Source organism: Microtus oregoni, unplaced genomic scaffold, assembly GCF_018167655.1.
Source record: "Microtus oregoni isolate MIOR12 unplaced genomic scaffold, Mior012 000007F_ref0000211, whole genome shotgun sequence".
In the NCBI taxonomy this organism is placed as follows: domain Eukaryota; kingdom Metazoa; phylum Chordata; class Mammalia; order Rodentia; family Cricetidae; genus Microtus; species Microtus oregoni.
In genome coordinates, this window is record NW_024543066.1 from 47,630,810 (window position 1) to 47,655,694 (window position 24,885).

Genomic DNA, 24,885 nt, shown 5'->3' on the forward strand with positions numbered 1-24,885 from the left:
TTCAGGCACCCTCTCCACTACTGCTTAGGGTCTTAGCTGGGGTCATCCTTGTCGATTCCTGGGAATTTCTCTAGAGCCAGAGCCAGGTTTCTTGCTAATACCATAATGGCTCCCTCAATAAAAATATCTCTTTCCTTGCTCTCCCTCTCTGCCCTTCCCACATCCTGACCGTCTAGTTTCCTCATGTTCTCCCTCCTTTCCTTCTCCCATCCCCTATTGGTGTGGGACAATGGTTTATATTCTGTCAATTATATTTTAAATAAATGCTGATTGGCCAGTAGCCAGGCAGGAAGTATAAGTGGGAAAAAACCAGTCAGGAAGTAGAGGCAGGTCAGTGAGAACAGGAGAATTCTGGAAAGAAGGAACTCCTGGTTGGTAGTTGTGAGCACACCACAGAAAAAGCAAGATGTGACTGCCTAGCTGAAAAAGGTACTGAGCCATGTGGCTAACATAGATAAGAATAATGGGCTAATATAAGTTGTAAGAGTTAATAAGAAGCCTGAGATAGTAGGCTAATCAGTTTATAACTAATGTAGACCTCTGTGTGATTTCTTTGTGACTTAACAACTGTGGAAACTGGGCAGGACAGAAAACTCAGTCAATACCCTATCCCCTTTCACCCTTCCTTTTCCTTCCCCTTATGCTCCCAATTTCCTCAGGAGTTCTTGCCTATTTCCACTTCCAAGGGGTATCTACACCATGGGAATCCTTAGAAAAACACATTTAATAGGGATGGCTTATAGTTACATAAGTTCAATCTATTATCATTATGGCAGGGAGCATGGCAGCATGCAGCCAGATGTGGGCAGAGGAATAACTGAGATTCCTACATCTTGCAGGAAACAGGAAGTCAATTGACTGACACACTGAGGGAAGCTTGAGCAAAAGAGACCTCGAAGCCCTTCCCCACAAGGACACACTTCCTTCCACAAGGCCACACCTCTTAATAGTGCCACTTTTGGGGCCCATTTTCTTTTAGACTATCACATTCCACTCCCTGGTCCCGAATGGCTTATCATAATACATAATCGCAAAATCATAAGGCAAAAATGCATTTAGTTCAATCTCAAAAGTCCCCAAAGTATATCACAGTCTAAAACTAATTTCAAAGTCCAAAGTCTCTTCTGAATCACATGGCTGAAGCTGCCAAGTTCTGCTGCTTTCTGGGGCTGGATCATGCCCCCCTTGTTCAGCTCCATCTTCCCCAGCTTTCTGGTCTCTGTGGTTTCCTTCACTGATGAAGGTTGGATATCCTGAAACTTGTTCTGTAGACCTGGATGCTCTCAGGCTTGGAGATCCATCAGCCTTTCTCTTCAAGTGCTGGGATTAAAAGTTTGCCCAAGCACACCAGTCTCTAAGCTTTTCTTTAGCTTCTTTCTACAAGTTAGAAATTTAGCTGGGTTAGAAACCTTGCCCTGAGGTCACCACTCCCATTTTTCCATTTCTTAATCTGTTTATCTCCTTAAAGGCTGGATTTAGATCCATTCCACTCTCTGGTGCTCCTTTTTTTTCCCTCAAAATTTACATTTTGTAATTTACCCTGCTCAGCTTGCTCATTTCCATTATAAATCTTCACTAGAGTCACCACTTAAACCCACAAAACAGTCTATAGTAGGCTCTTTTGAGATTTCTTCCACTAATGTTATTAATCCAAAACTCTTCACTTAGCCTCCGGCAGACATTTTGGACAAAAGCAAAAAAGCAGCTACTTTCTTTACCAAAATATCACAAGAACAATCTCTAGGCAACATACTAATACTCTTCTCCTTTGAAATTTCTGGAGTGAACACCCTATAGTTCAAAATATAGTTTATTCTCAGTGCCACTGTCTTCCATGCTTCTACTAGTATGATCCATCAGTCAGGGCTCAGCATTTTACTGCTTTCCAAACCAAAAGTACCAAAATCCCAATTCCTCCAAAGAAACATATGGTCACATCTATCATAGGAATACCCCAGTCCCTGGTACCAACTTTTGCCTTAGGGTTTTTTCTTTTTTCTGTGAAGAAACACCATGACCATAGAAACTCTTAAAAAGAAAACACTTAATTGGGGTGGCTTACAGTTTTTGAGGCTCAGTCCATTACCGTTATGGCGGAAGCATGGTAGCATGCAGGCAGATATCATACTGGAGGAATAGCTGAGAGTGCTATGTCTTGCAGGCAACAGGATGTCGACTGATAGACATTGAGGGAAGCTTGAGCAAAAGAGACCCCACACACTTCCTCCAACAAGGCCACACTTCCTAATAGTGCCACTCCCTTTAGGGGTCATTTTCTTTCAAGACAGCACAATGGTTAATCTTAATTGTGAAATTATGTTAATTGAGAGATGTCTAGGGATTGGGGGAGCCTGCCCCAGGTGTCTGCAAGGGTGTTTGCAGAGATAATTAGACCATGAGACTCTCTGTCTAATGATAGATAACAAGAACACATTTTGGAAGGTAGTGAAAAGTTGGAAGCAGGGCCTGTTTGGGGGAAGTAGACAATGTGTCTTTTCCTGGCCTCACGCTGTAAGCCCCACATGTGTGACTCTGATCTCTCTGTACCTCCCTTATTTCATTTGGCATAGTGTCCATATTGCTGCAAATAACAGGATTGCATATTTTAATGATTAATATTCTACTTTGTATTTTGTAGCCAGAGATTTTCATCAGGACCACCAGCTAGCTCCCAAACAAACACACAGAGACTTAATATTAATTATAAATGCTTGGTTGATAGTTTAGGCTTGCTACTAGCTAGCTCTTACTACTTAAATTAACCCATATTTCTTATCTATATTCTACCACATGTTGGTGCCTTTTCTTCAACAGGGCATATTTACCTTGTTTCTCTCCATATCTGGCAACTCTACCTTCTTCTATACCATCCTTTCTTTTTGTTTGCAAGTCCCACCTAACCTCTTCATGCCTGGCTATTGGCCAGTTCACTCTTTATTAATACTCATATTCACAGTATATCGAAAGATTATTTCACAGCAGCATTTGTACACCACATTTTCTTCATTCACTCTTCAAAGGACACCTTAGTTGATTTCCTATTTTTGTGGTATATTGATTGTATTTCCTTGGATATATATTTAATAGTGGAAGGATCAATAGTTCTATATATAAATGTTTGAGGAACCACCATGTCTACTGTGATAACTGCACCAATTTATATGTGCCACCACTGTGTGAACCTCTTCCCTTCTCTGCATCCTCACCAGCATGTGTTATCTTTGGCTTTATTGATGACAAATGTTCTGACTGGGTTGTGTTGCAGTTCTGACTTGCATTTTCTTGATGACAAATGGCATTTAGAATTACATTCATTTTGGTCATTTATCTTTTCATCAAGCAATGTCTATTCAGTTCATTTGTTTGCTTACAAATCTTATTTTTGTTGTGTTTTCTAAGTTGTTTCTATATTCTGCATATCAACCCTTTTCATGGATGCTTATTTTGCAGATACTACTCTTTGCTGACAGAATTCTACTGTCCACCCTTGCTGTGGGAGGTCATATCCAAAACTAAATGCCTGACACTGGTGCCCTGACAACCATGCTTTCTTTGGTGGTTTTATTTTCAGGAATTTGAATCATTTTAAGTGAATGGTAGGGGTCACTTAAGTGAATGATAGGTTGTATGCTTTGGGTGTCTTTGTAAGTGTTCAATTTGTGTGAGGCATGGTTCTGTCTTGTGGGCTTGTGCATTGGGTTTTCTGCAGTGTTGTGGATGCCATATGTTTGAGGTCAGGTATATTGCCAGCTCTCTTTGTTTGGTTGCCTTGGTTAGTTTGGGTCCTTTGTGCTTCTTAACTTGATTAGTGATATAAATCTAAACATGCTTATTATTCATCATGGTTCTTTCTGAAGTCTCCTATTGACTCAAACCAATGATTTGGCTTTACAATAACTGTAAGACCAGAGGAGGCTGGGTGGGGAGGAAATGGGCAGGGATATTTGATATGGGATGTCCTTCTGTCTATGTGTTGCTATTATGGGTTAATGAACAAAGCTGTTTCAGCCAATGGCTTAGCAGAGTAAAGCCAGGTGGAAAATCTGAGCAGAGATACAGAGAAAAAGAAGTCAGAGTCGGGTCAGATGCCAGCCAGCGCAAAGAAAATGAGACATATAGAAAATAAAGTAACACTATGGTCATATGTCAATACATAGAATATTAGAAATGGGTTAATTTAAGATGTAAGAGCTAGCTAGAAATATGCCTGGGCCCTCAACCAAACAGTGTTATAATTAATATAGTTTCTGTGTGATTATTTGGGTCTGGGTGGCCGGGAAACAAAAGCATGAGCACTGTCTACAAATAGTGCTCAAACGTTTGGCAACAATTTCCACATAAAGCCTGAGAAAGCATTAGAAGAGTCAAGTACAGCTTCTTGGTCACTGTCTTTTCTCTGGTAGGCTCTGTTTTCTGTCAGTGAGCAGAGGCATGGCTCATTTAAGAAAGACTTCCTGACTCAGCATTTGCAGTAAAAACCTCACAACTCTTTCAAGAGGCTCAGCCACCAAACACTTAAATGGTGTTTATGAGGAGCTAGTATCAGGCTTTTTGGTGGTGGCATGGACCTAGAAAATCCATAGCATTGTGGCAATAAATCTCCCACCAGGACCCCTGGCTCTGGGTAGGACCTCCACCATGAAACTAGACTCTCAGAAATCTAAGGAATGGGGTAGAGCCAGCTTCCAAAGCTGCAGCTTTAATCCTAGCCATGCTGCTTAGAAGATTTAAGACTCATATGCTCAGAAAAAGATAGAGATATACAGTAAAGATAGATTCAGACCTATAAATGGTTTAGAGTGTGTTAAAAAAATATACACAGGCTTTGGAGAGAAAAGATAAAAGAGAAACTCCTTTAAAAAAAAGAATTAGAGTAGTCGGGTGTGGCAGCACACAGCTCTTGAGAGGCAGAGGCAGGTGAGTCTATGTGAGTTCAAGGCCAGCATGGTCTACAGAGTGAGATCCAAGATAGCCAAAGATACACAGAGAAACCCGTCTCAAAAAACCAAAAATTAAAAAATAAAAGTAAAAGAAATAAGAGTAAAAGTAAAAAGCCGTGTAAAGATCAAAAATAAACTAAAAGTCTGGATCATATATATTATTTTGTGTTCTTTGAGTTTTTTGACTGTGAATGAGCTAGAGAGATATTTCATTGTATCTCTCTAAGCTAAACCAACATATATTTTAAAGGTATCTTGACTCCAAAATTTAAGTCTAAGGACATGTTACTTTGGAAAATCAGTTCTGCTTTTGCTTCAACAGAGAATAGAAGCTGTGGATTCCTTGCTGGCTAACATGGTTTGGTCAAACAAGACCCCCTGAAGTGATGGCCCCGGTAGTCCAACATCCACGACAGTTTCAGCACTGCTGTCTAAGATGTACCAACCACATAGGATACCCCATGAAAGTCCTGATTAACAGCACCCCCAAACAGTAGGAAGTAGTCTAAAAACTATGCCCAAGCTACCAAATATTGTTGATAAATATTTATTTTCAGTTAAAGGGGATTGATTATAAATGGTTAATGTCACAGTTAAGGTCTTTCTAAAGAAACAAGAATAGGATATGATATAGAAATGAATACTTTACATTAGTATGGGCTTTAGTTTACTGATACAAATTTAAGGTTGATTTTGTTATGTATGTATTTCTACTCTTGTTTAAGGTATTGTATTTATACAGCTTATTTAAGAGTATAATGTATAATTAAAATTATGGATTAATAGTCATCTATAATAGTCAAACTATAATCATGTTAGTTAGGTTTTCTAAATGTACAGAGATATAGTTCATATGGATAGGTATTCTTCGAACTTTTCAATGACCTACAGAATATGGCATTTAAAATGTTTTAAGAATGTAGACTTTTCTCAACAGTGAGACATGTCTGCTTCTGGCAGCAACAATCTTCTTCAGAGAGGTTAATAGGCATAAAAGAAACTCATTATGGAATTTGCATTCAATGTGACAAGGCTAGCCATTTGGGCATGAAATTGATATTGCCTGAACTGCTTGATGGTATGCTGTATACACTGCACATGCAGGACCCACAGAGAAATGACTGCTAAACTTGACAAAAGAAGGTGAGACAGTCCTTCAGGGTTCCTGCTAAATTAAAGAGGCTGCCAGACATTCTGCATGACACAGATTAAAGTGACAAACAAACTGCCAATATAGGTGAAACAGTCTTTCAAATTCCTGCTTCATAGAAAAGTCTACCAGATACAATGGACCTATAGACTGAAGATGGATGCCCCAACATTATAGAACTTTGGGTGGCTGTCCAGGCAGAGAGATGGCTCCATCAGTTTTAGAGTTTTGGAAGCTGCTTACAATGTACTTACTGGTTACTTAGGTAATAGTATATCCTTCTGGGGTCTTTGATGGAATTGAAGACAGATAGTTATAGTTTTTCTTAGTTATAATAAAAGATAAATTAGATACTAAACTTTAGACTCACAAAGATAGATGATAGAATATTTTCTTTAATTTTTGCCTAATGCAAAAAGACTAAATATTGTAACTATAATTCTTGCTTGATAACTGTTTTGTTATATGTAATTTTACTATGTTAAAGTTAAAACCTTCCTTTATATTTAGATAGAAAAGGGGAAATTATGTGGGATGTCTGTTGGCAGAGGCTGCTTGTTTGTTTTCCAGCTGCCCAGACTCGAAATAATCACACAGAAACAATATAAATTACAATACTGTTTGGTCAATAGCTTAAGCTTATTTCTAGCTAGCTCTTACATCTTAAATTAACCTATTTATATTATTTTGTGTATTATCACAAGGCTCATGCTTTACCAGAAAGGTTCCAAGGTGTCTGTCTCTTTCGGTGGTTACATGGTTTCTCCCTTACTCTGCCTATTCCCTCTATATATAACATTTCCTTCCTGGCTATATTGTGCCCTGCTATAGGCACAAAGTAGATTCTTTATTAACCAATGGTAATAAAACATATTCATAGCATACAGAGGGGAATCCCACATCACCTTCCCTTTCTTGTCTAAATGAAAAGAAAGGTTTTAACTTTAATAAGTAGAATTACATACAATGGAACTGTTACCAAGCAAGAATTATAGTTACAATATTTATATGTACCTTATCTTTTATCATAAATAAGGAAAACTGTAACTATCTATTTTTCAGCTCCATCAAAGACTCCAGAAAGATGTGATATTACCTAAGTTAACAGGAAGTGCATTGTAAATAACTTCCAAAACTCTAGAATTGACAGAGACATCTCGCTGCCTAGATAATCACCCGAAGTTCTTCTGTAACATGCAGCATCTGTCTTCAGCCCATAGTATCTGGTAGTCTTTCTCATGAAGCAGGAAATTTGAAGATCTCTTATGCCTTGTACTGGTAAAGTTTATCAGTTGCTTTTTTCTGTGTTTTGCAAATTGTCTGGCAGTTCCTTCATGAAACAGAAACCCCAAAGGTCTGTCTCACCTTTAGGCAAATTTAGCAGTCATTTTTCTCTGGGTCCTGCATGTCCAGTTTATACAGCATACCATAAGCAATCCAGGCAAGAACAGTTTCTTGCCCAAATGGTTAATCAACTCCATAAGGAACCTCTTTGATGCCCATCATCCTCTTGAAGAAGATTGTTGCTGCCAGAAGCAGGCATGTCTCATTGTTAAGGAAAGTTCTAATTTCTTAAACATTTTAAATGCTATAATCTGTTAGTCTTTGAAAGGTTTGAAGACCAACTATCCATCTGAAATATATCTCTATATATCTAGAAAACTTAACAAACATGACTACAAGGTTGTCTATTATATGACTATTAACCTGCATTTCTTAATTATAACCTATATTTTTAAATGAGTTGCACAAACACAATACCTTATAAAATTGACCTTAAATTTATATCAATAAATCAAGATCCAAACCAGTGCAAAGTATTCATGTCTATAGTATATCCCCCTTTAAATGTCAACAACATTTATAAAGACTATTTGGGAATTTGGTCATAGTTTACTCCAAACTGCTTCTTGCTTTTTGTTGGGTGAAGTAATTTTGGGGTTCACATAGACCTTTCAGGGGCTCTTCGTCCATCAAACCACATTAGCCTGGAAGGAATCCACAGGTTCTCAACTTTTGTGGAAACAAAAGCAGAACCTTTTTTCCAAAGAAATTCATCCTCAGAACCAAATTGTGACGTCAAGATGCCTTAAAAGTATATATGCTGGTTTATCTTAGCAGCCCACAGAATCAAATATCTCTCTGTACTTAGCTCATTTAGTCAAAAAATTCAAAGAAAACACAATAGCATACATAATCCAGACTCTTTGCGTATATTCCATCTTTACGTGGCTTATTTTTCTCACTCTATTACTTTTTCTACAAGTTTACTATTTACTTTATTATCTTTACTCTTTTGATCTATGACTGTCTGTACTCCTTTTGTATTAGAAATATCTATATTCTTTTTTCTTCCTCTCTCAGGCCTATGTATATTTTTTAAACACACGGTGTCTCATTTAGGGGTCTTTTATGTCTAAATCTGTCTTTCTTGTGTGTATACAATAATTTTCTTACCAGGAGCACTGTTAAAATGGTAAGCAGCTTGGTCACAGTGGCCATGGATGCTGGCTCCGCCTCCCGCTGGCTTTCAATATGGCGGAGGTTGTTCCCCACCAGCTCTGGGACTGCTGGGTGGGAGCCGTCCTCACGACCTCACCTCTGGGTGGCACTGTGCAGCATATAAACCCTTTGTATCTGAGTAAAAGCTAAATCTGCTATGCCACTGTGTGGCCTGGAAATATCTCTGTGTATTGTGATGGGAATCTGCCATGCTCTCCTGGCACACCTGATCCTGCCACCTGCCCAGGCAGAGAGCACTGAGCTTCAGGCATGGTCTCAATTATTTTACTCTAGACACAAGCACCAGGACCCAAAGTGGGTGTCAGTCATCAGCTTCAAATGTTTGAGTGTGTCTCTCTCCTCCAGCCTGGCAAGATGCCCAAGGGAAGGAAGGCCAAGGGGAAGAAGGTGGTGAATCTTTTATTTGAGAAGAGGCCTAAGAACTTTGGCATTGGGCAGGACATCCAGCCCAAGAGAGATCTCAGACGCTTTGTCAAATGGCCCTGCTACATCAGACTGCAGTGGCAGAGGGCCATCCTCTATAAGTGGCTCAAATTCCTCCTGCCATTAACCAGTTCACCATGGCCCTGGACCAGCAAACAGCTACCCAGTTGCTTAAACTTGGCCACAAGTACAGGCCAGAGACCAAGCAGGAGAAGAAGCAGAGGCTGCTGGCCCGTGTTGAGAAGAAAGCTGCTTCAAGCAGGCGTCTATACAGTCTCCACTTTGGTAGAGAAGAAGAAGGCTCAACTGGTGGTGATTGCCCATGACGTAGACCCCACTGAGCTGGTGGTCTTCCTGCCTGCTCTATGTCGCAAGATGGGGGTCCCCTACTGCATCATCAAGGGAAAGGCCAGGCTGGGCGGCTGGTCCATAGGAAGACGTGCACCACTGTTGCCTTCACACAAGTTAACTCGGAAGACAAGGGTGCTCTGGCCAAGCTGGTGGAAGCTATTAGGAACAATTACAACGACAGATATGATGAGATCTGCCGCCACTGGGGAGGCAACGTCCTGGGTCCTAAATCTGTGGCTCGAATTGCCAAGCTGGAAAAGGTAAAGGCCAAAGAGCTCGCCACCAAACTGGGTTAAATGTACTGCTGAGTTTTCTGTACATTAATATAATTACAAAACTTCCAAAAAAATGTTTGGGTGTCATTCTGTAAGTGGAGGCAGCTTGTTCATTTCCCAGCCACCCAGGCCCAAAACAATCACACAAAAACCATATTAATTAAAACCCTGCTTGGCCAATCACTTATGTATATTCCTAGCTAACTCTTATATCTTAAATTAACCCATTTCTATTAATTTGTGTATTGCCATGTGGCTGTGGCTTACCGGGTAAAGTTCCAGCATCTGTGTCCTTTGGCTGCTACATAACTTCTCCCTGACTCTGCCTATTCTCTCTCTGTATCAAATTTCCTGCCTGGCTATATTGTGCCCTGCTATAGGCTAAAAGAAGTTTCTTTATTAACCAATGGTAATAAAACATATTCATAGCATACAGAGGGGAATCCCACATCAGATATCCTTCTGTATATGTATTGATATTTCTGCCAATGGCTTATCAGAGTAAATCCATGCAAGAAATCCAAGCTGAGATACATAGAAAAAGAAGGTGGAGTCAAGTCAGACACCATCTAGCTGCAGAGGAAACAAAACATGTTGAAAATGAGGTAATGCCATACCCACATGGCGATATATAGATTAGTAGAAATGGATTAATTTAAGATATAGGAGCTAGCTAAAAATATGCCTGAGCCATTGGCCAAACTGTTGTAATTAATATAGTTTCCATGTGATTATTTGGGTCGGGGGGGGGGTGGCTGGGAAACAAGAGTGCAGTCTCTATCTACAGATATTGGTATCATTAAATACCAGCATCAAAAGTATATATTTCCTTTATGTTTAAAAGTCTCTTACTTTCCTTGTCAAGGACAACATCTGTAATGTTCAGCATTTGTTGAGTGTACTTCTGTGGCCAAGTCCTGTGTCCCCAAGGCCAGTGTCTCGGAGGTCTTTTCCTGGGCTTGGCCATGTGAGCAGGTGGACAGAGCGCAGCCTTTTCATGCTCCCTGTGATGGAATTGTGCTGCCACTGGCTGTTGTATGATATTTTGATCTCATTGCTCCTGAGACTGCCAATAAAATCTGCTTTGAATCAGAGGGAGAAGCCATCTACTAGCTGCCAAAATTAACCACAGTTGTTTTGGAGGACTGAGGACAAAAAGAGAGACACAGGAAGTAGAAGGGCAGGGCTTAGAGAGGATCTAGGACTTTTTGGTTCAAGGAATGAGAGAGAGGAGGTCACTGGTCAATTCTCTGCAGCTTCTCTGATCACTCAGGCCAGGTTCTTACCCCAATATCTGACTCCTGAGTTTTTATTGATAAAGAATAATTCGATAAATGCTTCAACTGGGCCTTTGTGGTAAGTGGACATTCATGCCTGCTCCTTCCACACATCCCGAGAGGCAGCCAGTGGCTTCTGACTACACAAGGAGTTAGAGTTCACAGAGTATAGGCTTCTTACCATCACAGCCCTTCCTGAGCGCAGAGTCCATACCTGCCAACCTCCACCCATCCTCTCACACTGCCTCCTGAGTGGGCTCCTTGCTCTCAGGACACACAGGAGATAGCTGCAGAAGCCATGGTCCATGGAACAAATTAGCAGTCATTGAAATTAACTTTTGTGGGGTCTCTGCTACCACCATGACCAGCAGAGTAAGAGTTCATGAGAGGCAAAAAAGGAAGGCAGTCCAATACATGGTTCAAAATTTGGGAGCCTGACCTGAGCCGTCTATTTTAGGCACACTTAGCACAGTTGCTGATAATGAACTTAGACCTGTTTGTACAGTAAAGCTTACAATGTGACTACATATTACATGCGACACTGACAAATTCACAAGAAAGGTCTGGGGGATCCACTGTGGTCCTGGCCACGCAGATAGTCCAGCGGTCCCCAAGTTCTTAGCCACATCACTCCCAGCCCTTTGCACAGGTGAGGCTATGCATCCTTTCCTCTGAAGGAACAAGCTTGTGTGTTTAACATTCCTGTCTGCCCTACTGTTTATCTGTGAGCAAAACGACCTCCGTGCTTCCCAGGGAAATCTAGGTCACCTGCTGGGGGCTGATTTTCCTTTTTCCTTCTTCTTTTGCTTTTTTGAGACAGATATTCTCTCTGTAGCTTTGGTGCCTGTCCTGGAACTAGCTCTGTACACCAGGCCTGATTTCCCTTTTACAGGGAAGAGTGCAGTTTCCCCCCAGTATCACATTGGGTTGACAGGCTGTTCTCCAGGTGACTTGGAGACGAGCGAGCATGTTCAAGGGAGGCAAGCAATGAGGGGGTACAGACAGATCTTTCTTATGTGGGGGAGGGGTGCAGAGACACCAAGGATACTTCACTATAGGGACCTAGACTAAACTCAGATTCCTCCAGCATTCCAACTGACTCACTGATGTCACCTGGCTGGGTATATGTAAGGAATCAGCGCTTGGCTGTGTGTCCAAGCCTCCCACAAGACAGCCTGGTATGGTATGTAATTTGTCTCAGGGATATCCCTTCTGGACTCACAGGACACTGTGTTTCTGGGTACCAGGCTGGGTTTTCTTTCTCTCATGGGGTTAGTGGACATCCTAAATTATTCTTGGACGAAATGGACTCTTCCTGCATTGTTCTTTCTTTCCCTTGGGTAACAGTGAGGGCTTTGAACAGAGATCTTTTCTTGGCTAAAAATGCCCCTTAAGTCACAGGGCCACTAAACTCTGCTGCATCCCATGCTACTCAATAACATTTAGGTCATTTTGTGCCATTTTATGTGTATGGGTTTAAATGCATGTGTCTGTGCACCACGTGTGTGCAGTGCCGGTGGAGGCCTGAGCAGACTGCTGGATCTTCTGTTACTGGAATCACAGGCAGGTATTAGCCACCATTTGGGTGCCTCTGGAAGAAGAGTTGTGCTCAGAACCTTGCCCTGTAGACACTTTCTTAGGGAATTATTTGGATTTTTAATTGAAAGTATTGACTTATAGGCAGACAAGGATGAGTTTGAAGGATACCATCAACACCTAGAGCAGAACAAACAGGTGAAATACACCAGAATAGGGTGGAGGCTGGAAGGACACCATCAACACCTAGAAGATATTCTGTACAGTAGGATAGGGTAGAAGGATCCAAAATCAGAAGGGATTGTCTCCAAGATGGACGAATTTCTCTTCTGATCCTTCTTGTAGTTCAGTGTGTGGTGCAGGCAGGTGGCTAACAGTCCTCTGTTGTGGCTGTGTCCCTAGAGGGCACACCCATACCCAGTTCCCTAGGTGATGTTATGGAAAGCGAGATTCTTCTTCTTGGGTCAAGCTGCTGCTGACACTGGAGCCTCACCGTGGGTTGAGTCCCTAAAACCCCGTGTGAAACACAACAGGAAACCTCCCACTGAGTCCAGGTGAAGGACAAAAAGACCTTTCTTTAGCTTTTAACACTTCAAAAATGGACTTTTTATTACTAACATCCTATTTTTCTTTTTAAAGTTTTATTTATTATTTTTTTTTTGAGACAGGGTATAGCCCTGGCTGACCTGGGACTTGTTATGTAGACCAGGCTGGCCTGCACCACTCTATTGGGGTTTTAAATTAATTTTTTTTTATTCAATATATTTTGTTCATATTCTTTTCTCTTTCCCACCCCAGTGTCAATCTTGAACTGCTGACAGGAGTGTTGTTTTCAGTGTAATATTTAGAAAACAACCAAAGGATTAGATTAGTAGCTTATCAGACCTCCATTATTTAATATGTTAAAATTCTGAACTTTTAACATTTTGTATCATCTTTAAATCTCATTCCTTACACACCCTAAATCACTTCCTAAGACCTTTACAGCTTGTGTGTGTGTGTGTGTGTATATATATATATATATATATATATATATATATATATATATCTGCTATTTGTTTTGGTTTTGGTTTTATTTTTGGTGCCTGTCCTGGAACTACTTCTTGTAGACCAGGCTGGCCTCAAACTCAGAGATCCGCCTGCCTCTGCCTCCCAAGTGCAGGGATTAAAGGCGTGTATCACCACTGCCCTGCACACTTACATAGGTTAAATCATTTCCTTAGACCCTCACAACTTACATAAGCTTACATCCTCAGTCCTTTACAACTCACATTTATACACCTTAAATCATTTCCTTACTTACGTAAAGTTTAAACTTGTGTTCCTCTATCCAGTTATTTATCATAAGACATAGGTAGTTGATTATTGAGAGCAGTCATTGAAAAACAATTCTTTTAAATAAATAGTAAAAAGTATATTTTTAGTCACCTGAGTTTTTTTTTTTTTGTGAGTTTATCTCTTTCATTGTGAAGCCCGTGGATTCGTGTTTCTCAACAGGATGTGATTTCACATAGGAAATGGGCTGAGCAGGCAGCTGCAGCTTTGGGGGAGGAGCTGGTATCCTCGCTGCTACAAAACTGACTACGGTTAGTCATCAACGACACCAGAAATCTGAGAAGCATAAATCTGAGCAGCATGTATAAATCCAAATGGGCTCTTTACCAATTAAAATGACAGAGAATTAGCCACTACTGGACGGCCAGCCTGTGCTATTCCATGGTAGCTTCATTTTTTTTTTTTTTTTGGCCAAGGAGGGAGCAGAGGTCATCAGTCTTGGGTGTTACACAGGTAGCAGTTAAGTCTTTGGCTTGGTGTGGGAGGTCCTTCTGTCTGTGTGCTGCTTTCATTCGTTAATGAGTGAAGAAACTGCCCTGGCCTGTTGATAGGGCAGAACTTAGGTAGGTGGGGAAGACGGAACTGAATTTTGGGAGGAGGAAGGCAGAGCCAGAGAGACGCCATGGAATCGCTGCCAGAGTAAGACATGCTGCCAAAACTTAGCCAGTAAGCCACTGCCACGTGGCGATACACAGATTAATAGAAATGGGTTAAGATGTAAGAGTTAGCCAATAAGAAGTTAGAGCTAGTGGGCCAAGAAGTATTTTAATTAATATAGTTTCTGTGTGATTATTTCACTTCTAGACAGCCGGGACGAACAAGCAGCCCCCTCCACTCCTCCTACATTGGCTGTCACACAGTCTTCAGCTGCCAGACCCAGAAGGTCTGAGAGACTTTTCTTCCTATGGAAGAGGAACTTAGGAAAACTGACCTATCTTGGCAAGACAGAGTAGGTCAGTAAAACCTACAGTGTCCACTCTGGGCAGATCCCTGGCAGCAGGTATGGGGCAGCTCTTTGTCTGGTGGTTAGTGTTAATTCAGGGCTATTCTAACAGTCCCAACCAAGAGACAGAGAGTGTTAAAGTCGTCAGTGTAGCCTTAGCCCTTGGCATTCATCCCAGCCCCCTGGCCTGGGAGTTGCATTGGTCTGGACTCCAAATCCCAGCATGCCAGGTCCTGACCTCTCCCTGGGGAAAGGTCAGGACCACTCACACAGGGTATTAAGTGGGCTCCCAGAGGAGAAACGTGGTTCCGGGTCTGCATGTGCTCCCGCTTTCCTGTCTCCCTCCATGCGCTCGGCCACCCAAGAGTGCCGCATTTAATAAAACAATGGACATTTTAATTTGATTTACTCTGACCTAATTAGATTTTTTGCGCCGGTAGAACCACCTGTCTTAGGATTTTTTCCTAAGTTAGCAATACCACAATCCAGGTAGAGTCTTCTTTGGAGATAGCCTTAGCTACTGCTACCAGAAACTGGTATTTTGTTTTAGGGAAGCCTTTTCATTAAATAGTTCAAATGCCATATTCAGCGGATCACACTGAGGGGCTTCAGGGTCACCATCTAATCTATTGTGTATACCTGATTTAAACACACTTTGTTTTTGATTACATGCTTCAGGTTTAACATTGGTAGCATATACAGAAGGCAAAAGCTTGTCCCTGAGAATGAATCCCATGGCTACAAGCATAGTTCTGAGCCATTTACAATATAACTGTCTACGAACTTGCATGGCTTAGTTATTTTTATGTTTCCAAGTTAGTAGGTTTTGTTTTTCTTTTTATTTATTCTATGTGTCTTTTACATCATGTATCTTGATACCCTTATTTCCTGGTCCCTTCATATCTGCCCTCTGCCCCTGTATCCCCCACCCCAAACAAAGCAAAATTTAAGAAACCCACACCATCAGGGCCAGCTCTATGTGTTGCCCAGGTGAGATACAGGGTGAGGGGCAGGGCCAGCTCCCCCACCTGTCTCAGGTGTTGATGGGTGAGGGGACTGCATCTCTCTTCAGCCCATGACACCAGATGTAAGATGAGTAATGGGCTCTCCCTTGCTCACAACATCAGAGCTGGGTCACCCTCACCTCCGACCACCAGGCAGCTCTGCTGGGCTGCCTAGGCAAGGGGCAGAGCCTACTTTCCTGAGTGCTACAGCTGATAAGGGGGCCAAGTTAGAAGCTTTTATAAAATTAGGATTTTATAGTTTTATCCCTGGTAAGTTTGAGCCTTAAAAATTGAACTAAAGATCTAATTGAAGATTCTTTAGCATCAAAATATAACTGTAACCACAAATAGAACCCACGGAGAGACCAGGAGACTTTCCTGACCCTTTACAGTGTAACTTCACAGAATATTGCAGTTTCTTGTATGAATCAGTTTATCCAAATAGCTAAAGTGTGACAAAGTTAGAGAAGACAAAGAGGCTGGACATACATCCTGAAATCCGTTTCTGTCAGCCTGAATAGTCTTGAGGAATTTATAAGCCCTATTTATTAAAAGAGAACTATGTTGTTCCTTATTTAAAATGTTTAGTGAAAACGTCAGCAAGTCACAACGTTGCTATTTACTCCAAGGTGAGCCAATCAGCACACACCCATTTTTTCTTAAAAAACAAAAACAAAAACAAAACCAAACATCCTTTTATCCTAAACAAGAGTTGAATCCAAGTTACATATAGTAAAATTACATATGTATATATTTTAAACTATTAACCTTTTAATTTACAAGTTTTAAGCTGACTTTTTGCTAAAGATTTTATAAAGACTTAAAACCACACCCAATGAACTTAAAAATCCTGAGATGAGAGCGTTTAAACAACAGTCTTACAAATCTCAACATAACATTTATATTTTAGCAAAAGTTTTAGAGACATGAGAAAGAAGCAGTTTAGAGTTAAATAAAACCAAGAAAAGGAGTATGAACCAAGCAGCTGTAGCTAGACTGGGAACAGTTCACTTTGAAAGGCCTAGTCCATGGCTCCTCCCCTGGCTCTTCTGTTTGCTTTCCTGCCTCCTGACAGAGTCACCAGTCTACCTGACCCAGGACAGAGGTTGTGGAGGAAACTGTTGAACAGGCTTGCTCTGGTCTGGAGAAGAAGGGCTGCGGGAGGGACGTCATAAGCTAAGGGAGTCTTGGGTAGGGGAGGAGGTGAAGAGACAGTCGTCTCTTCTGTCTTTTGAAATTTGGGGAAATGGAGTTCTTTTGGATCTGACAGTAACAAGAGCACTGGGAATCGTCTCATGTTCTGGGGAAGGCTATGGGACCCTTTTGGCTAATAATTCAAAAAATAATCCACTCCTGACACTGATTTTCCTTGGTGGCACAAGGTGTTGAGCTGGGGGAGGGGGAATAGAACAGGTATTATAAAAGGATAAACAGGAAACTAGAATTAAATTAAAAACTAGGATTAAATAGGGGAATGAGAGGGCAGGGTAAAGGAGGGACTATGGGGAGGGACAGCTAACAGGCCTTTTGAAAATCCATATGGAAATCTTTTTTTTTTTTTTTGGATTTTCGAGACAGGGTTTATCTGTAGCTTTTGGTTTATGTCCTGGAACTAGCTCTTGTAGACCAGGCTGGCCTCGAACTCACAGAGATCCGCCTGCCTCTGCCTCCCAAGTGCTGGGATTAAAGGCGTGAGCCACCACCGCCCGGCGCCATATGGAAATCTTAAAAGATATGCATATCTAAAAACAATCTCAATGGAATAAGCATATAATAATGAGGGAGACAACTTATTTTCATGATGGGATGGAGAAAAGGCTTGGTGGTGGTGGGTGGCCACCGTTTCCTGGCCAACCAAATTCCAAGGAGGGGTGGCTCTGAAATTTGCACTCTGCATGCCTCAGTCCCCAGATCAGCTCAGGGGTGGGGTGGGGTGAAGTATGGCTATTGCCTGACCACCTCTAGGTGACCCTGTGGCTAGCCTCTCGGCAAGGCCTGCCACAGACTTTCTGTGAATTTCCGAGAAACAGGATTCTGAGAAGCCAGCAGCTCCCACTGTCACGCTGCTCTGCTTCATGCATTTGCTGGCCTGGCACCTCTTTTTTTTTTTTTTGAAATGTTTTTTTATTTTATGTGCATTGGTGTTTTGCCTGCCTGTGTGTGTTAGCATGTCAGATCCCCTGGAACTGGAGCTACAGTCAGTTGTGAGCTGCCATGAGAGCTGTGACTTGAACCTGGGGCATCTGGAACAGCAGGGTCTCCACTGCAGAGCCATCTCTCCAGTGTGGTTTCCCTCTTTAGTTGGCCAGCCATCGGGTCTGGGCTCCGGCTCAGGCTTTTGTGATTAAACCCAGGAAGTTGCTGCTGTCATGCAGAGCCTTGAACCCAGAAGCTGATGGCATTCTGGGCTTCACTGGCACAGTCTGACCGCCATAGAGAACCTGCCCTGTGAGCTACGTGGGTGACAACCAGGTATAATCACATACACCACTGCTGCAGGGCCGGCAATACAAGCATCCCACCCTAGAGATGGGGAAACGAGGCACAGTGATATCCCCGCCAGTGTCCCTCTTAAATGGGAGGGGGACTGGACATAACTCCGGCATCTCCAGGGTGACAAGGCATGCAGGCCTGACAGACACTAACACCTCCCAACACTGGCGTTTGTCCCACGGCTTTGGCCTTTGCCATGTTCCCGCTGGAGCAGCGGACTTTCTACACCATCACTACTGCCTTCTGCTCATCTGCTGAGTGCTACATCTTACTGGTTTACTGGTTACTTATAGTTTATTGCAAGTTCCCAAAAGCTAGAGACCCATCTTTTCATGGCAAGTCTCTAGTCCCAGGCAGATCCTCAATAAAGGAGAGGCTACCGTGTGGGCCCTCTTTTCAAGGAGGGCATGGTGACTGCTGACTTGGAAGTGAATCTGCACAGTGGTGGGAGGGAAGGCTGAGGAAGACCCATGGCCTCAGGACAGGAGCTCTGGATGAGTCCCGCCAGCTTGGGCATGGTTGAAAGCTACTCACTGCTGCAGAACTACCCTTCCCAAATCTTAAAACCACCTCCACCAATTAGTTTGCCTGGGATGTAACCAGGGAAGGCCTAGCGGTACACCTTGTCTGTACAGTCTGCCATGCTTTGTGTGACTTTGGTCCTGGAACTCTGACTAGGGGAAATAAGGGAATGAACAAAGGACAAACACACAGACATGGTAAAGTTGGGAGGGGACCGCCCCACCCGGCAGCTGCTGCGTGTTTATTAGGCACAGCACAGAGAGAAGTTATGCAATCTCTAATGGAGGCCTCTGTAGGTGAGCAGTCTTGGGTTATAAGCATCTTTGCACACACTGGCCAACCAAACATAATCACTCACACTGGGACTCAGAGGAAGGCTCCACTTGAGTGGGACTGAGGCTTTGGAGTTCTTGACTTGTCTGTGTCAGCAATACATATTCCGTCAGGACGTGCCTCCCTCCCCACAGTGTGCTAGCTCAGGATACTGTGTGGGTGGGCAGAACAGGCTGGGGTGGGAACATACTGGGGCGAAGATGAGGTTGCCTCTGCTTTAGAGGAAGGTGAGCTGGAGACTTCGAGGAGTGAGGCACATGTAATGGATAGGGACAAGGCCTTATCTACAATGGGCTAATTGGAGGACAGGGAGGCTATGAACGGGACAGCAGGACCTGGCTTTGGCAGCTCAGTAGCCGTGGATCAGGGGTAGGAACAAGAATTCAGGAACTCGCTATGCCATGTTGAGGGTCAAGGGTACTGTGGGAAGGTTGAGGTGAATGACCATCTCTGCATGGTGGGCTTAATTGGTTGTAATTCTTTGGTAGAAGGATGGTACCCATTGCAGCCCCATCCCCTCATTTTTGTTTTTTATTCTTTTCTTTTTTTGAGACAGGCTTTCTCTGTGTAACAACCCTGGCTATTCTGGAACTTGCTTTGGTGACTAGGCTGGCCTCGAACTCGCAGAGATCCACCTGCCTCTGCCTCCAGAGTACTGGGATTAAAGGTGTGTAGTACTCCCACTAGTTCCCCTCATTTTCTTAACTACAGCCAGAATTCTGACACTGGCTTCCCATGGTCATTGGGGGGTCTGAGTGTGCTCCAGAGTGTCACAGAGTGAAGTCACCCCTCATATCAAGTGCCTCTGGGGGGAATATAACCTCTGCAGCCACTGTGAAGCTACCATGCAACTAGTGCCTAGCATTTCCTGAGCAGGAAGGTGTGCCCACTGCTCAACACAGACTCTCCTCCCAGACTGGATGGAGGCCTTCATCTGGGCTCCTTCACCTATGGGAGCTTCTCCTAATGCAGGAATGGCCCTCCTGCCCTTTCTGGAATTTAAGGAGCTGTTGTGTCTTTAGCACACAGGCAGTCTCCCTCTTTGAGATAATCCAGCTGTATCTCTGGAGACAAAAGCGAGCAGATGTAGAGGGAGCCCCCTGCCTGGGAGCCCACCTCCCCCGTGTAGAAATGTTGCCTCTTCCCACATCTGTCTTACAACAGATGTGTTTAGAGTTCAGAGGCTGGCTTCCAGTCAAAGTGTCCACTTTGGAGTGCTAGAAGCAACTCCATAAGGACCAGCTGGCAAATGGGTAGACCTGGATTCCAAAACTCACACAAAGAGGGGCTGCCCTGGCTTTTACTGGTTCCTGTGTCCTGAGCAGGGGCAGCCCTGCCTTGCCCCAGGGCTGCCCGATAGCTTTTTCTAGCCATGCCCGGGGGCTGCTGATAGCTCTACCTAGCAGTATCTTCCTCCTTTTAAACCAGGCTCAGCCTTTAGTTTGGAAACAGGAAGAATGGAGTTGCAGGAGGAGGCTCAATGGGAAGGAACCAGCAAAACAAGCCCAACCCAAAGGGAAACAGCCAGTACTGGCCTAGGGTGTTCCCAAGGTAGAAGTGGGGCTCAAACACCAGAGCCTCTAAGTGAAGTCCTCAGGTAGAGAGCTGAACTAGGTAGAAGGACAGTTGGAGACAGGGGTGAGGCACTTCTGGCACATGTGTGGCTATTACTGGTCTGGAGAAGGCCCCAAAGGTCCAGTGAGCTAATCCCTGTGCCTATGAGGGCTTGTGGCTCCTGGGCCATGCTTTCATCACTGGCTGCCTGGGACCCTGAAGCTGCCTGAGCACATGCTAAATGACTGCTCACTTGCTGGCTCCTGGGCTTCATCTAAACTACAGGTGCCCCCCACTCTGTCCTCCCTATGTGTCATTTAAGATGTAAAGTGCTCTGACCTCCCCATTCCTACCCTGTGGCAAACCCTCTGCTGCAGGAGACTGCCATGGGGAGGGACCCCACATCAAAAGGCCTCTGTAGCCCACACTGTCAATGGGAGTGGCACTTCCGGAACCACAATCCTCCCCAATGGCTCTGCCACTCACTTCACACCTGTTCTTCCAATGTCTTAACCTCGCTGGGCTGACAAGGGTAGACAGCATTGGTGGTATCATGCAGGTAAGGAAGCAGTCTCAGGTGGCTGTGAAGGTTGCCCATGTTACCAAGGAAGGAAAAGCAGGTGAGGCCAAGCCATGGACAGCACCAGCCCCACCTGGCCAGGCGCTTCTGTGCTTGCATGACCTCAGAGCTAGGTTATTGGAAGAATGGGGTCACTCTCCCAAAGGAGGAGTCGTTTCCTACATTATTAGCCTGAGTTCCAGCACCAAGGTTCATGAGGACATCGTTAAGCAGATAATGGAGCCTCATGAACAGAACTACAACTTCTACCCCAATATGGTCCTGAGATTGGGTATATGAACTTGTTATTTCTTACCAGAAAAAGGATTTGCCTAGCATGGAGGAAGGCATCTGATCAGTGAAGAGGCCTGGCTTGATAGCTCTCTGTGTATACAGCCTCTTCTCCAGGCTCCCATGTCCTAGTAGCTCCCACTCTGGATAAAGGCAGAGGACAAGACTGTGTCCTGGGGAAAAATAGAACTGGCTGACACAGGGCCATAGGTACTCCCCACTTTGTCCTTGAGTGGCCACTGGGAGAGCTGTTACAAAAACAGCAACCTGCACCAACACTGGCAGCTACGGCTAGGGGATTCTTTGCATTTCTTCAGCTCTCCTGCCACTAAAGGCAGCACCTGCATTCTCGTCCAGCACAGCCAACCCTGCATGCTCGTCTAACATAGCCATCCCTGCACACAGGAGGAGGCAAGTCCCAGGGAGAGGCTGTGCTCTAGAGCTATACTTATTTGGCACTGTGGTCATTTCTTTTCTTTTCAAGCTGCAGTTAGCGCAGAACAGCAGGTCATCATTGATGAAATAAACCAGGAAGGCCCGACGACCACAGCAAACCTGTAAGACAAGGCAAGTCTGTGACCCTCTGGAGTACACAGGAATGTTTTAACTCACAATTCCAATCTGATCAGAGAGGATTGCGTGAAACAGAGGCATGTTTAAAAAAGTAAATGACAATAGCTGCTACAATCAAAATGTGAGCGATCAGAATGGATGATTATCATGTGGCTAAAGAAAAAAGTTCAATATCCAGGGTTTTAAAATGTGCAGTTAGACAGAGTACCTGATAACGCACAGGGGAGGAATACAATCTGCACCAGCAATGTCGGGGACAGAAAGGGAAGCAATGTTCACCAGGAAGAGTGAAGTCACCTAGTAAACACAGCACTCTCCAAGCAGAAAAGCGGGCTAACTGGGGACCACAGAAACATCTCCGTGTGAACCCAGGAGCTCTCACGGGGCACTCACACAGCACAGGATGGGGCACGGGCAGGGCAGGTAGGTTAAAGACTGTGAAATGCCCATTCAAACGGCAGGGAATCAGCCTGTCACCTTCTTGGCTCCGTGGATAAACAGTAACACTCAGCTATGACCCTTCTTCTCAAAGCAGAGAGAATGTTGGGGACAGTGTCTCAGCTGGGATAGACATGGCCAGCACTGTATAAGGCCTGGAGGGGTGAGTAAATACTTCCTTAGGTCTAAGGGTACGGATGCCTCTGTGAAGTGGCTGATGGTAACCTTCCCTCGGAGGATGGATGCCCACCATGTGGTGGCCCTGGTTCTTATGTCTTCATGGGACATGGAACTAGCCTCCTTAGAGTGCTGAGAGGACTAGTCCGAGGCACTGGCTGAGCCCTGCCATCTAGTACAGCTAAGAAGTCCTCATAGGGGAGGACTTTAGTGTCCCTGTTTCCAAGATGGAGGAGCATCACACATCACTGTACTTGTCTGCAGAGAAAGGCAGTGCTGGGAAGGAGGGGGACACTGCCCAGAGGCTGCTGCGCTCTGCGGAGAGGGACACAAGGCAAGTGTAGCAGGTGCTACATCTGCCAACAGTCCCCATTGTCCCCAGTGGAGTGCCAGCTTGGGCACAGAAAGCTCTTCTCCTTGCAGGAAAGAGTGCCCGGCACAGCTCTGACTCTGCCAGCAGAGGAGGTGGCACACCCGTGGCAGCCCAGGCAGGGGCACAGGGCATGCAGAACCATCCTTGAAGCAGTACCCGGATGACTTTACAGCTGAGTGTCAGTGTGGGGGTGGGCTGAGTAGGGGCCCTGTACTCTTCTGGCACCTGGAATGTTTTTTGGGAAGCCTGCTCCCACAGAAGGGACTCCAAATCTAATTCCCAGTGGGGGTTTGGCTCTTGGTGGTAGAAATGTGGTTTCCCTTTATGATGCTCATTGTAAGAGGCCACAGTAGTTTACAGCCGCCTCATGCTTCATGTGGAGATTCTAGAAGGTGAAATGCGGTTCAGGGAGAACAGTGGAGGCTGAAGTTTATTCAGCACAGGGCCTGGAAATATACTCGAGTCAAACCAGAATCTGAGTCCTAATCTGAGCCCCTGCTTCTCTAGTTCACTCTGAGTGCAGAATCTGAGTCCTAATCTGAGCCCCTGCTTCTCCAGTTCACTCTGAGTGCAGCAGGGCTTCTGAAGGCAGCAGGGAGGCTGGCTGCCAGATCGGCCGGCCGAAGCCTTGCTAACAGGAAGTCCTGAAAGCAGCTCCTCCCACTAGGTGCAGCCCAAAGAGCTGCTGGGGAGGAGGATGGAAGACGGTGGCGCGATTGTGGTCTGTCTGACAGTGGGCACGGAGCTGGGCGCCTGACTTCGCCCTACCTCAGAGCAAGGGTCACGGGGTCAGGTGGAAAGCTCTACCTGCACTTCTGGTGAACATAGGGCACGAAAAGAGGAAAACTCTTGTTAAAGGATGGGTTGTGCCAGTGCCAAAATGCATGCTGGGGAAAAAAAGTTAGTTCAGCAGCAGGGTCTCCACTACTCGGGTCCCTGTGCTCAGATGTCCAGGGGGCTGACGATGGTAAAGCCAGAGTCTTTGCTGCTGTCGTCATCAGGGCTGGAGCTGGGGTTGCTGGAGGAGGCTGAGGCTGGGCCCATCAAGGGGTCTGAGAATACCAGTGGGGAGCAGGCTGCTCTGTTCCTCCCAGATGTGCTTCTGAGGGCGAGAAGAGGCTGGGACTGGCCTGAGAAGGCCCCCCTGGCACTGCGCCCCTCATCTTCTTTGTTAACCAGAATGAAGTCATCGGGGGTCCCTCCACCTGTGCAGCCCGGCATCTCTGAAGGGGCCTGTGAGGTAAAACCAGAGGGGAAGGATGGTGACAGCAGGCATGGCAACCCTGTACAAAGGCCAGTGAGCAAGGTGGCCATGAGGGGTTACCTCACCCTGTACCTCATTTAGGAAGAGCCTAGTCTGCCGGTGAGAGCAGCACTGCCTTGCCAGCCCTCTGAAAGCAAACACTGCCACCCAGGAGATGGAAGTCAAGCTACTGTCTGAAAAGCTGCAAGGAAATGCAGCGTCCATACTGCAGGAGATCAGGCCCAGGAGCCAGCCACCAGGCCATAGATGCTACGATACCAGCCTCCCCTGAGCCCCTTGTAATCTTTTATTTCACATCTATGAGACAGGGTGAAGCGGCACATGCAGGCTCACGAAGCTGCTTTGGAATGTGAGATACCACGTCTAATCTTGGGTACATATTTGTGGGTCTCCTGGAGCAATGGTGGTACTGGTAGGTACCAGCAATAAATAGTAAATCAAGAAAAATAAACAGGAAAATCAAGAAAGTAAAGTTCAGTGGAAAAACACATAGTAATGATTTAGTCCACAATTATTTTCCCCTTTACAAAAAATTTTAAGTGGATTTTTAT

At 44.4% G+C, this 24,885-nt stretch overlaps 1 protein-coding gene and 1 pseudogene across 5 annotated transcripts in view; one reads left to right on the forward strand and one right to left on the reverse strand.

Moving 5' to 3' along the window:
- Positions 1 to 626: 626 nt before the first annotated feature.
- The window catches only part of Tbc1d5 (TBC1 domain family member 5), a 452,807-nt gene continuing 428,548 nt past the window's right edge, over positions 627 to 24,885 (reverse strand). For 4 of the 5 annotated variants that reach the window (XM_041656297.1, XM_041656299.1, XM_041656296.1 and 1 more), the window contains one exon: positions 16,166 to 24,303. In XM_041656297.1, the coding sequence (XP_041512231.1) occupies positions 24,013 to 24,303 (291 nt within the window). In that variant the 3' untranslated portion in view covers positions 16,166 to 24,012. Of the gene's footprint in view, positions 1,378 to 16,165; positions 24,304 to 24,885 lie in introns of those variants that run through there. The other variant, XR_005974648.1, reaches the window with a different exon arrangement.
- Positions 9,412 to 9,683, forward strand: LOC121450915 (annotated as a pseudogene).